Below are 12,871 nucleotides of genomic sequence, written 5' to 3' on the forward strand. Positions count from 1 at the left end.
TTTTAGTTCAGTGCATTACCACAGTGATTTTTAAGTAAAACAACCCAGATGCAGTTGAACTGCAGACTTTCAGCTTTAATTCAGTGGGTTGAACTAAACTTCAGTGGGTTGATCTAAAGCTTTTTTTTTTTTAATCTTTTTATTTATCTTTTCAACAGTCCATTCATATAATATGGTAAATGGGTTACAATGGAGATCAAGGTAGAACATTTCTCAGCAGCTTATGACAAATGTTGATATCTGGACTGTGAAAATATAATTGTAACGGAAATAAAAAAGGGCGTGAAGAAAAAGAAAGAAAAAGAAAATAATGATAGAGGAAGAAGGAGGGGTGGGAAGAGGGTAGGACTCTCGCCAATTGACACCACATATGAAGTAAGCATAGGAACAATGCAGTACCACAATTTGTATAGAAAACACATGTAAAACAGTGAATACAACTTGAGACACTGTAAGGGAGAACTCACATTACATTTGCAGGTAAGTTTGAAGGAACTCGTAAGTTTGTCTCACACCAAAGCACCTATGGGGTCCAAATTGCGTTGTAGTTGTCCATGTTATGTTGGATCATTGCTGTAAGTTTTTCCATGGAGGACACCCACCATATTTTGCGTTTAATTTCCGGTATTGTAGGGGTACCCCCTTTCCATTTGCAGGCACTAGCACATCTGGTTGCTAAGCATATATTGGAGCAGATCTTAAATTCTTTCCTGGTAAGGGATGCCGACGGAAAGGTAAGAAGGACAAGCCAAGGATCCGGTGTGATCGGTTTATTGAGAATATCACTCAAGAGAGCAAATATTTCTAATTTCCAGAAATTAGTGGGCATTACCACCACATGTGCAGTTCATCTCCCACGACTTCACAGCCTCTGAAGCAAGTTGGCTTGGAATGACATATTCGGCTGAGCTTTGCTGGAGTGAGGTACCAATCGTATAATAGCTTATAAGCATTTTCCTTAATAGTTGTATTAATGGACGCCTTCCTGATATTGCCAAGAGCCAGTTCCCATTGTGCCTTCTCCTGCACCTTATTAAGTCTCGTTTCCCATCGTTCCATATATTTATGCTTATCTGGAGTGGCATAAGATCGAAAATGAGCATAAATCAAGGATATTTGACCCTTATCATGGGGGTGAGCGCAGAGGTATTCAAAAAAGATCTTTGGATGCGACGTTTTACCTCAGTGTTTTTGGATAAAATGGCTGAGTTGCAAGTATCGGTAATGTTCCCGCAAAGGAATAGAGTATTTGGATCTCAGATCCTCCCAAGGGATGATTTTGCCAAATGGAGTAAAACTATTGATATCGAAAAAGTCATTGTCTAACCACCATCTGAAAGAAAGTGAATTATGTCCTGGAGGAAAAATTGGGTTAGAAAACAGTGGAGTGAATGGAGACAGATTTGAGCAAAGCCCTTCTTTATACTTATGTTTCAGTTTGTCCCACAACATGAAGGTATGTTTCAATATAGGGTTAGTATACGCTGCTGGGGGTCTAACATCTCGTAGATTAAAGCTTTTTTTTTTACGGAATCCCTTCATTTCAGGGGCTCAAAAGAAATTGGACAAATTTGACAAAATTGAAAATAAAATTTTCATTTCTAATACATGGATGAAATCCCTTTGCTGGCAATGCCAGCCTGAAGTGTTGAACTCATGGACATCACCATATTCTGTGTTTCCTTCTTTTTAATGCTCTGCCAGGCCTTTACTGCTGCGGGTTTCAGTTGCTGTTTGTGGGCCTTTCTGTCTGAAGTTGCGAAGAAATGCGTGCTCAATTGAGTTCAGATCAGATGACTGGCTTGGCCATTCAAGAATATTCCACTTCTTTGCTTTAATAAACTCCTGGGTTGCTTTGGCTGTATGTTTTGAGTCATTGTCCATCTGTATTATGAAACACCTCCCAATCAATTTGACTGCATTTAGCTGGATTTGAGCAGTATGTCTCTGAACACCTCAGAATTAATTTGGCTGTCCTGTGTCACATCATTGATAAACACTAGTGCCACTGTTAGCCATGCACGCCCAAGCCATCACACTGCCTCCACCATGATGTGGTATGCTTTGGATCATGAGGTGTTCCATGCCTTCTCCATACTTTATTCTTGCCATCATTCTGGCAGAGGTTGATTTTGGTTTCATCTGTCCAAAGAATGTTTTTCCAGAACTCTGCTGGCTTTTTTTTTAGATGTTTTTAAGCGAAGTCCAATCTAGCCTTTCTATTCTTGATGATTATGAGTGGCTTGCACCTTGCAGTGCACCCTCTGTATTTACTTTCATGCAGCCTTCTCTTCATGGTAGACTTGGATATCGATAGACCTACCTCCTAGAGAGTGTTGTTTACTTGTTTGGTTGTTGTTAAGGGGTTTTCTCTTCACCATGGAAATCATTCTGCGATCATCCACCACTGTTATCTTCTGTGGACATCCAGAAGTTTTTGCGTTGCTGAGTTCACCAGTGCTTTCTTTCTTTTTCAGGATGTACCAAACTGTAGATTTTGCCACTCCTAATATTATAGCAATTTCTCGGATTGGTTTTTCTGTTTTTACAGCTTAAGGATGGCTTGTTTAACCTGCATGGAGAGCTCCTTTGACTGCATGTTGTCTGTTCACAGCAAAATCATCCACATACAAGCACCCCCCCCCACTCAAATCACCTCCAGGGCTTTTAGGAGGAACTCCACAGGCAATTTCGGCACGATCTGATGCGCTGTATAAAAATGCAGGCATCAAGTCAGATGCAACGGAAATGAGGTAAGCAATAGCAATGTCGGATGGTGTTTCAACGTTCGTTCTGCACACTGCATCCGACAGTCGTGTTGTGTCAGATGAACGATGCAACTTCATCTGACATTTCCATGTCTTACCATATTTCCGTTGCAAATGACTTGGCACCTGCGTTTTTGCACAGCGCCTCGAAATCGCCCATGGAGTTCCTCCCTTTATCTGCTTCATTGACAATGACATAATAAAGGAATTGCCCACACCTGCCCATGAAATAGCCTTTGTATCAATTGTCCAATTTCTTTAAACCCCTGAAATGAAGTGATTGTGTTAAAAAAAAGCCTTTAGTTCCTCACATTTTTATGCAATCTTTTTGTTCAACCCACTGAATTAAAGCTGGAAGTCTGCAGTTCAACTGCATCTGAGTTGTTATATTTAAAATTCACTGTGGTAATGTACAGAACCAAAAATATAAAGAAATTGTCTCTGTCCAAAGATGTATGGGCCTAACTGTATATCGTTTGTGCAGCTGGTCAAGGTTAGTTATGTCATGCAGACAAGTAATATCTTACAAGAGAAATATGATGAGATGCATCATCAGTGATATGGTGAAATTACCAGTTCTGGCTCATTGGGTCCTGGATATGTATGGAGATATAGTTTTTTCTATGGAGAAGCTAGTGTAGAATGGACAGTGGGGGTAATGGGGGAAGAGTGAGGGGCACATAGTATACCAACTAAGGAGATCCCACTGTTGAATGAATGGTAACTTTTGATACAAGTCTCCATAGCATAATATACATATCAGAGGGAAAAGAAGTAATGCTTGTTGGCAAATGCATGGAGTTTGTCAGGTAAAATGGGAGAGCTGGAGATGCTGGCATAAAATTTATAATATAATTGACATCTCCGAGACCTGATGAGATGAAATGTGACTGGGCTGTGAATTTAAATGGAGAAATAAAGGGACTAAAAAGGTGGAGGTTGTTTGTCTTTATGTAAAGCCATAATTAAAGCCATTTACTAAGCAATTACTGGGGTGGGTGGATTACCTTTGGATAGAGATTCAGACATTGACTGGAGTAATGGGTCTGTAAAAGCTAGTAGATTTGTAAATATACTAAATGACAACTTTTAATTTCAGGTAGTTCAAAAACCTACTAGGAAAGACTCTGATCTTTTTAATAAATAATAATACTGAATTCAACTCTCACATTTATGTGGATAAGCATTTAGAGAATAGTGATAATAACATAAGTCCCTTTAGAGATTGTTGCAGAGATGACGCTATAGCTGTAGCAGTAACGATTAGCTGCGCAGATTTAGGCAGTATAAGGGCGTTTCTGCACTACATTACATGGGAAAGGCTTTTCACAGGATTAAGCAAAGAAGGAAAATAGAATATCTTTAAATTGCTGCTTACCGGTAATAAATACACAAATAAAAGGTCTAGGACCAGATGGTATTCATCTCAGAATACTAAACAAGCTTAGCTCTGCGATTGCAAAACCTCTGTACTTTACTAATTTCTCAGGATTCCTTGAGGTCTGGCATGGTGTCTAGAGATTGGTGAATTGCTAATGTGGTGCCCGTAAACTATAGGCCTGTTAGTTTGTAGTAGGGAAGCTTTTGAAAGGAATATTAAGGTATAAGATAGTTGAATACATTGAAAATCTCAATACTATTTGAGTTTGATCCAGCATGGTTTTATGTGTAATACATCTTGCCAGACAAATATAATTGCCTTCTATGAGAAGTTGAGCAGAAACCTTGACTTTGGATTGGCAGCAGATGTGATCCTTTTGATACAGTACAACACAGAAGGTTGCTGATTAAATTAAGAAGTATGGGCCTTGAACATGATGTTTGTTCTTACATAGATAACAGGCTGAAGGATAGATTAAAAACAATGATGGTAAATGCAGAATTTTCTAATTGGAGCAGTATTGATAGTGGAGTACTGCAGGAGTCTGTACTTGGCTCTTTGCTTTTTAACTTGTTTATTAATGACCTTGAGGTGGGCACTGAAAGTACTGTTTCTGTTTTGACTAATTGGAAAACTGGGAAGGAAACTAGCAAATGTGGTTCAATGTTGTATGTGCACATTGGTAGAAATAACAAATGTAAGTTATACACTAAATGGTGATTCCTGGGGGATATATTATTTTGGAAGGATCTGGAGATTTGTGTGGAAAACAAGCAATGTAGTTCTAGGCAGTGCCATTCAGTAGCTACTAAAACAAATAAAATAATGTCTTGTATAAAAAAGGCAGTAAATAACTCGAGGGACGAAATATTTTACCTCTTTATAGGTCCTTGGTAAGGACATCTTGAATATGCAGTGCAGTTTGGGACTTCAGTCTTTGAGAAGCATATTATTGAGCTGGATAGAATGCAGAGACCTGCAACTAAACTGGTAAAAGTGATGGAGGATTTAAACTTCATCTCCACAGTGGAGACTGTCAAGGTTTGGGTTGTTTTTTTCTAGAGAAAAGGCACTCTGTCAGGAAATGGCAGGAATCAAACTCTTGTCTATTTGTTGAACCATACCTGCACTGTTCTCCTGAGCCACTGGGTCCCTTAGAGTCAGTGTGGGTTTGTTATTATGATGGATTTATGCTATCGCTCTACTGCTCTCTTGCCCCTCCTTCCTTATTAACTTCAACTGTTTGCCAATCAACAATCTTGCCCCTTTTATAAGCCTGTTACAAGCAACTCCCAGTTGCTTGATCATTAAGCTCCCCAGTGAGATCTAACCTGCAACTCCTTGTTCTTTGCCTTGTTCCTAGTTCCATGGTCCAAGTTCCTCTCCCTGTTCCTGTACCCTTGTCCTGGTTCCCTGCCTGCTTCATGTGGACCTCAGCCTGCTCTCTGGACTTTCCCTATAGCCTGTCTCAACCTCAACTTGTTTATTGGACCTTTGCTGCTAGTCGCCTATACTGACGTTTGGCCCGTTGACTAGACTTTGTTTTGCTTGCCGTTATCTCAGTTTATTCTGTTTATTCACTGTTTACTGTTTTGCACCTTTTTTCATTAAATCTTTACTTTTTCATGACTTCCAAACTCCGTCTCCTATACATGATTATACACCAGGTTATCCAGTATTCAGGCTCCCTTCTTCCTATCTGTCCTCACTAACAGAACGTGACACACGCGTGAAGAGACATGTTTGTTGTTACATATACAGTATGATGAGGCCACAGATCTTCACCAATTGGTTTTAGTGGTTTTTATTAAACATTAGAACTATTTCTCCACACCGGGAAAATGCACTGATGTGGGGGAATCCACAGATAGATGTAGCTATTTTCCTAAAACTGGTGTATGTTTCACACTCAACAAATATCCAACAAAACAGAGGTTAAACATGTCCATATATTCTTGGATAAGTGAAACAAGTAAATCCTCAATCCATCATTCCAACATACACCAGGTTATCCAGTATTCAGGCTCCCTTCTTCCTATCTGTCCTCAGTAACAGAACGTGACACACCCGTGAAGAGACATGTGTGTTGTTACATATACAGTATGATGAGGCCACGGATCTTCACCAATTGGTTTTAGTGATTTTTATTAAACATTAGAACTATTTCTCCACACCGGGAAAATGCACTGATGTGGGGGAATCCACAGATAGATGTAGCTATTTTCCTAAAACTGGTGTAATGTTTCACACTCAACAAATATCCAACAAAACAGAGGTTAAACATGTTCATATATTCTTGGATAAGTGAAACAAGAAAATCCTCAATCCATCATTCCAACATAGCCCAAGTACCCACCCCCCAAAGTGCAGTCAGTAACCCAATAGGACCCTCTCAGTCAAAGAGGAGCAGTCCCTCCAGGCAAATACATACTGAATAAGCAGTCCAGCGACAATTCATGCTGTAGACCAGGGTCTCCTTTTCCCAAAGGGTACAAGCACTTTTCTCCAAAGGTGCAGCAACTCCCCAATTCCAGTAGTAACCAACTCCTCAGGGAACCTCAGTGGTTCTACTTGTGGGAGATGCCTTCCTTGACAACTCTGCAACAACTGAACTAACCCATATCCCCTGGGGCTTGAGATCCCACTCCCTTGCTCTTAGTTCTGTTGTACTATTGGCTGGTTTTACCCTTCACTCACCCAGGGTGGGGCATTAGTATTGCCTTCCATTGTTCAAGCAGGCTAGTGTATGTGACCTGAAGCACATCCTACAATGTGATCAGCATGTACTTACCCATTGTCTCACCCAACTTTCCCATTGTCTCCAGGCACCCTTTTATCTCCAATGTATGACTGCTGTTTCCACAACACGATTATTCTTTATAAGATTGGCAATTCTAAATGGGGCTGATCTCTCTAACAGCCGGGAGACCAGTTTCTCTAGTAGTGGTGGGGAGGAGAGTAGAGTCAGGCCTAAGCAGATTGTGGTTGTAGGGGACTCAATTATTAGAAAAGTGGATAGGGTAATTTGTCGTCCGGGTCGCTACAACCGAACAGTTTACTGTGTACCTGGTGCCAGGGTTCGGCATGTAGTTGATCGGATAGACAAATTATTGGGTGGGGCTGGGCTTGACCCAGCTGTCTTAGTGCATATCGGTACTAATGACAAAATAAATGGTAGATGGAAGACACTAAAGAGTGATTTCAGGGATCTAGGCTCTAAGATCAAGGAAAGGTCTTCCAATGTCATAATTTCTGAAATTTTGCCCGTGCCACGTGCAAGTTTAGGAAAACAGCGTGAGTTTAGGGAGCTAATGCGTGACTCAAGTCTTGGTGTAGGAAGGAAGGGTTTGGGCTCCTGGAGCATTGGGCTGATTTTTCCTTGGGGTACAACCTATACAATTGTGATGGTTTGCATCTCAATGGAAGGGGGTCCACGGTGCTAGGGGAAAGAATGGCTATAAGAGGTTGGAGGAGTGTTTAAATTAGGCAATGGGGGTGGGTAAGATAAAGAATTATGGGGAAGCTAGGGTAGACGGGGCAGTGGGATTAGTAAGGGGTCATGGGGGAGGAGTGATGGGGGCCATACAGTTTACCAGCTAAGGAGGTCCCTCTGTTACAAGGAAAACAGAATAATACTAACTTAACATATAATTCTCCACTAAGTAATGCGAATTTCCAAAGTAAAAGTAGTAACCTACGCTATATGTTGGCAAATGCACTTAGTTTGTCAGGTAAAATCTGAGACCTAGAATTAATTGCATGCTCTAAAAATTATGATATAATTGGTATCACATGAAACATGTGACTGGATTGTGAATTTAAATGGTTACACCCTTTTTATGAGGGACAGAAGGATTAAAAAGGAGTGGAGGAGTGTGTTTGTATGTAAAGTCTGAATTAAAGCCATGCACTAAAGAAATAACCATAGCTGGCACTGGTGAGGGTGTAGAATCCCTCTGGGTAGAGAATTTGACTGGGCAAAAGGTTACAAAAATAATTATCATTGGTGTATGCTATAAACCAGCTTGTATAAGTGTCGTACAGCTACTCTTGCAGATACAAGCGGCTTCACAGCTGGGTCAAGTTGTTGCTATGGGTGACTTCAATTATCCAGACATTGACTGGGGTAATGATGTTGCTAAGACAGAAAAAGCTTGTAGGTTTGAAAATATGCTGAATGACTACTTTTTATTCCAGCTCATTCAAGAACCTACTAGGAATAACTCTTTTGGACCTTGTAATAACTAATAATACTGAACTCATTTCTAACATTTGTGTGGGTGAGCATTTAGGGAATAGTGATCATAACATGGTCTCCTTTGAGATTCTGTTGCAGAAGCAATTCTATAAGGGAGTACTGTAACTAAAAAACTAAATTTCAGTATGCAAACTTGACAGTATAAGGGCATCTCTGCAACATATTAAGTGGGAAATGCTTTTCACAGGGTTAAACACAGAGTCTTTAAAATGCTGCTTAATAAATATACTTGTCAGTATATTCCACTTGTAAGCAAGGAACATCGTTGCAAAGCAAAACCTTTTTGGTTCAATAGAAGTGTTGGTGTTGAGGTGGGTAAGAAAAGACGTGCTTTTAAGGCTTTCAAGTTAGCTGGGACAGTATTATGATACTAAGCTCTATAGTTAGTATAGGTATGGGTATATAGAATTGAATTAAAAGTAGGGAGGGGTGTGAGTATGGATGCTGGGTTTTCATTTGGAGGGGTTGAACTTGATGGACTTTTCTTTTTTCAACCCAATTTAACTATGTAATTAAGTTGTACAAGCCGGACGGGATTTATTGTGGATGAGCCATCCATTCCCTAAGAAACACTAGAGGGTTAAGCAGCCAGAGGGTGGGCTGGACAGTCAAGGGGTGTTTTAAAGAGGACCTCTCACCTTGAGACATAAGTAATATATATCTTTTCCCTCCTTAGTTTAACCCTTTAGTCAGCTGTTTTTGTCTATATCTGAAACGGATTAGAAAATCTCCTACATGTAAAAAGTGCTTCATAGGCGCTGCCATGTTGAAACAGGACCCCTTTGTTTTCTGTGTATGGATTGTGCCAAACTGCCAAATCTCATGGATGCTTAGTGATAGAGTATACTCTGTGATAGACTGGCTCTGTACCACTCATGTCACACCAGGGCTTGATATTCTATTAGGATTGTTTGAAACACATTGTTCTATTTAGATTGTGTGGGCTTTTACTAAAAAATCTCATAAACTATGAAATTACCGAAACGCTAAAACCTGCTAAAACACTGCAGTTCTTGGGGCTCATTCATAAACACTGGGCAAATCTGCACCTGGACAATAACCAATTAAATGTTTGCTTTCAAAGTTCAACCTGCAGCTGCCTGTAAAAAGCCAGTCACCGATTGGTTACTATGGGCTACTGCCCAGGTGCACATTTGCCCAGTGTTTATTAATGAGCCCCCTTTAGCTTAGTCAGCCCCAAAATAAAAATGTACCTAATAAAATAAATAAATAAATACATAATAAAATAAATAAATAATAAATAAAGACACTGCTGGGATTTACGGTTAAATATAAAAATCAGGAAAGTGTGTGTGAAGGGTAGAGTAACTCAATACTTTTGCTTTTCAAGAGTAGACTAATTGTTTACATGAAGAGCAGAAAGCAGCAGCATTATGGTTAAACTTTAGCTGCTACTTCTGCTAATACCGGCAAACGGAGCTCCTTATCTGACATATGACACCCCCTCCCTTCTTCCTCCTCCGTGCTGATAAACCTTACCGATGTGCTTCCCAGTACTATCTGTGCTTAGAGCAGAAAGCAGCAGGACTATAGTTAAACTTTAGCTGCTACTTCTGCTCTGTAATGGCGGCAAACGGAGCTCCTTATCTGACACCACCTCCCTCCTCTGTGCTGATAAAACTTTACCGATGTGCTTCCCCATTCTGTGTGCTTTTGAACTCCTACACAAATTCATGTGCTGTAGTCCTCCAGCCCCTGACAACTGCAGAAACTGGAGATATTGTGAGAGGAGTGTGCAGGGCTGATTCTACCCATGATGCCTTGCTCTCCTGACTTTCAGAAAGTCAGGGCTTCAGTCAGTATCTCGTGGACATTTTCAAAAGTAGTTATAAATTGAGATTTAGTGAGATTTGAGTTGAATAAATTGAGGTATGTGGTTTGTTTTAACAGTTTTATTGCCTTCCTAGTGTTAACTCAATCGTGACAGGTTTCCTTTAAGGGAGTGAGCAGCAGGCGTGCAGGGTTGAGTTGCACAGGAGAGAACTGCACTTGATTGTTGCACCCAACCAGTTGGACACTTTTGCTGGTGGTTTCCCCCACAGACCAAGCCTGGTTAGTATCTTGGGGGTACTGAAGGCTAAAACTGCAGAAGTAAGCTATTTTGTTTGTTACTGGACTTTATGTTGCTGACTGAAAAAGTTTTCTTTCTGTTTCCATGTTGATTGCTGTTTTGTTTTCAAAATAAACGGACTGTTTTTCTTTTTACCTTGGAGTGGCCTGCATTAATGCTAAAAATCCCGTTGTGATCCCCCCAAACTTCACAAAGTACATTAAAGGACATTATAGATTGATCGCAGGGGATCTTTTTGTTCCCATAGAAAAGATCAATGAATGAGAGAATACCCCTAAGAGTAACAGAGCTTTCATTTGAAGCAGCTGTGCTGTATTGCATCAGCTATGCGTGATGTTGTCTACTGTTCTGTCCTGCTCACTGTCTGAAGTAAGATTGACAGGCAGATAACCCTTCTTCAAAGCACCACACTGTGTAAGTTGTTAACTTGTTTAATGGGTATTTAAAGATGAAAGGGTAAAACTGAAATACATACAAATAAAGAGGTATAAGTGGCTGGACTGGTGAAACAATATACATACAGTACACATGCATATACATTACACAGATGTAATAAATCTGCTACCAAACAGAAACAAACTTCTCTATCTAAGATGCAAAAGCTGAGTATATTAAGCAAATAGAACTGTATACACTCACCAACAATGCTGCATAGGGCCTGTTTAGCATGGAGAAAGCTGAGAGCACATGAGATGAACTGCACAGGCTGGAAACACCTACTTCCTGTGACCTGGAGTTACGACATCAGAGGTCAATAACTAACTTTATTAAACAAATAACTAACACCAGGAAATAGCTACAAGTGTCCAGTAGATGGAGCTGAAGGACTGCTCATACCTGTAATCAAATGAAAAGACATATAACTGTCCTAACAGTACACTCCCCGCCTGGTGTCTGTAAGATCACCACAATAATTCTAGTCCAATCAGGGAGCAGGGTCTTCAGACTGAAGAAGAAGGATGAGCTCTGTCACTGGTCTGAAGAATAATGTAGAACTCCCATCTCTGGCAATCTTTATTTCCACTTTGCGAACTTTGCCATCTTTATCAGGGAAAGTCTTTGTTACACGACCCATAGGCCATTCATTCCTCTTGGTATGTTGATCTTTTAGAAGGACAAGATCTCCTGTGTTGATGTTAAGTCTATCTGATTGCCATTTCCTTCTTACCTGCAGGGTAGATAGATACTGTTTGCGCCACCGGTCCCAGAAAACCTTGGCTAGGCTTTGAACCTGTCTCCATTGTCTTTTATAGAGATCTTTACCATCAAAGTTCCCAGAAGGTACAGGATAAGATGCAAACTTCTGAGTCAGCAGTGTAGCTGGAGTAAGTATTTGTGGGTCCTCAGGATCTGTTGAGACTGGGGTCAGAGGCCTTGAGTTCACTATTGCAGTCACTTCTGCCATTAGAGTAATGAGAACCTCATGAGAGAGTTTTGAAGGTAACTGTAGAAGCATGGAGTCTAATATTCTTCTTGCAACTCCTATCATTCTTTCCCACACACCTCCCATGTGGGAGGCATGAGGAGGATTAAAGATCCAACACACCTCTTGTTTGGAAAGGAAACTTTCTATCTCTTCATAGTTAAGGTTGGAAGAGATTCCAAGTTCACGGCATGCTCCAACGAAGTTGGTACCACGATCAGATCTGATAGTTTTGACTTGACCACGTATAGCAAAAAACCTTCTGAAAGAATTTATAAAGCTTGAAGTGTCCATGGATTCTATCACTTCAATATGAATGGCTCTGATATTTAGACAAGTAAAAAGAACTGCCCATCTTTTGCTGTCGGCAGAGCCTCCTCGTGTACGTCTTGAGCAGACTGTCCATGGCCCAAATACATCAAGGCCAATGTGAGTGAATGGTGGATCTGTTCTCAGTCTATCAAGTGGCAAATCTGCCATTTTTTGTGTTTCACAAGTATTTCTGAGCTTCTTGCATATGATACATTTAAAGATTAGACTACTCACACATCTCTTTCCTCCTGTTATCCAGTATCCTGCTGAGCGGACGGCTCCTTCTGTAATGTGGCGCCCTTGGTGTTGCGACTGGATGTGATAGTGACGAACAATGAGGGTAGCAATGTAGTGATGACCAGGCACAATAATTGGATTCCTTTCTTCTGGTCCTAGGTCTGCATTTCTCAAGCGACCACCTACTCTCAGTAGTCCATTTTCATCTATGAAAGGGTCCAATGCTCTGAGAGTACTATCATTTGGCATGCCTTCCTTTTCTAAAATGCTCTGTATTTCTTTTGCAAAAGTCTCTTTTTGAACATTCTGTATGATGACTGTTCTAGCTTTCTTAAAGTCATGCACAAAGTTTAGTTCTTTGCAAAGGTGCCAGCCCTTACAATGATCAAGTTGGCTGTCT

General features: G+C 40.5%; 1 protein-coding gene across 1 annotated transcript; it reads right to left on the reverse strand.

Moving 5' to 3' along the window:
- Positions 1–10,914: 10,914 nt before the first annotated feature.
- Positions 10,915–12,245, reverse strand: LOC121394675. Its single transcript, XM_041566238.1, has 2 exons — positions 11,139–12,245; positions 10,915–10,961 (listed from the first exon to the last, which is right to left on the reverse strand). The coding sequence occupies exon 1, from the start codon at positions 12,214–12,216 to the stop codon at positions 11,425–11,427; it is 792 nt and encodes a 263-aa protein (XP_041422172.1). The 5' UTR covers positions 12,217–12,245; the 3' UTR covers positions 10,915–10,961; positions 11,139–11,424.
- Positions 12,246–12,871: the final 626 nt, after the last annotated feature.

The sequence above is a fragment of the Xenopus laevis genome, chromosome 6L (assembly GCF_017654675.1).
Source record: "Xenopus laevis strain J_2021 chromosome 6L, Xenopus_laevis_v10.1, whole genome shotgun sequence".
NCBI classification, from domain to species: Eukaryota; Metazoa; Chordata; class Amphibia; order Anura; family Pipidae; genus Xenopus; species Xenopus laevis.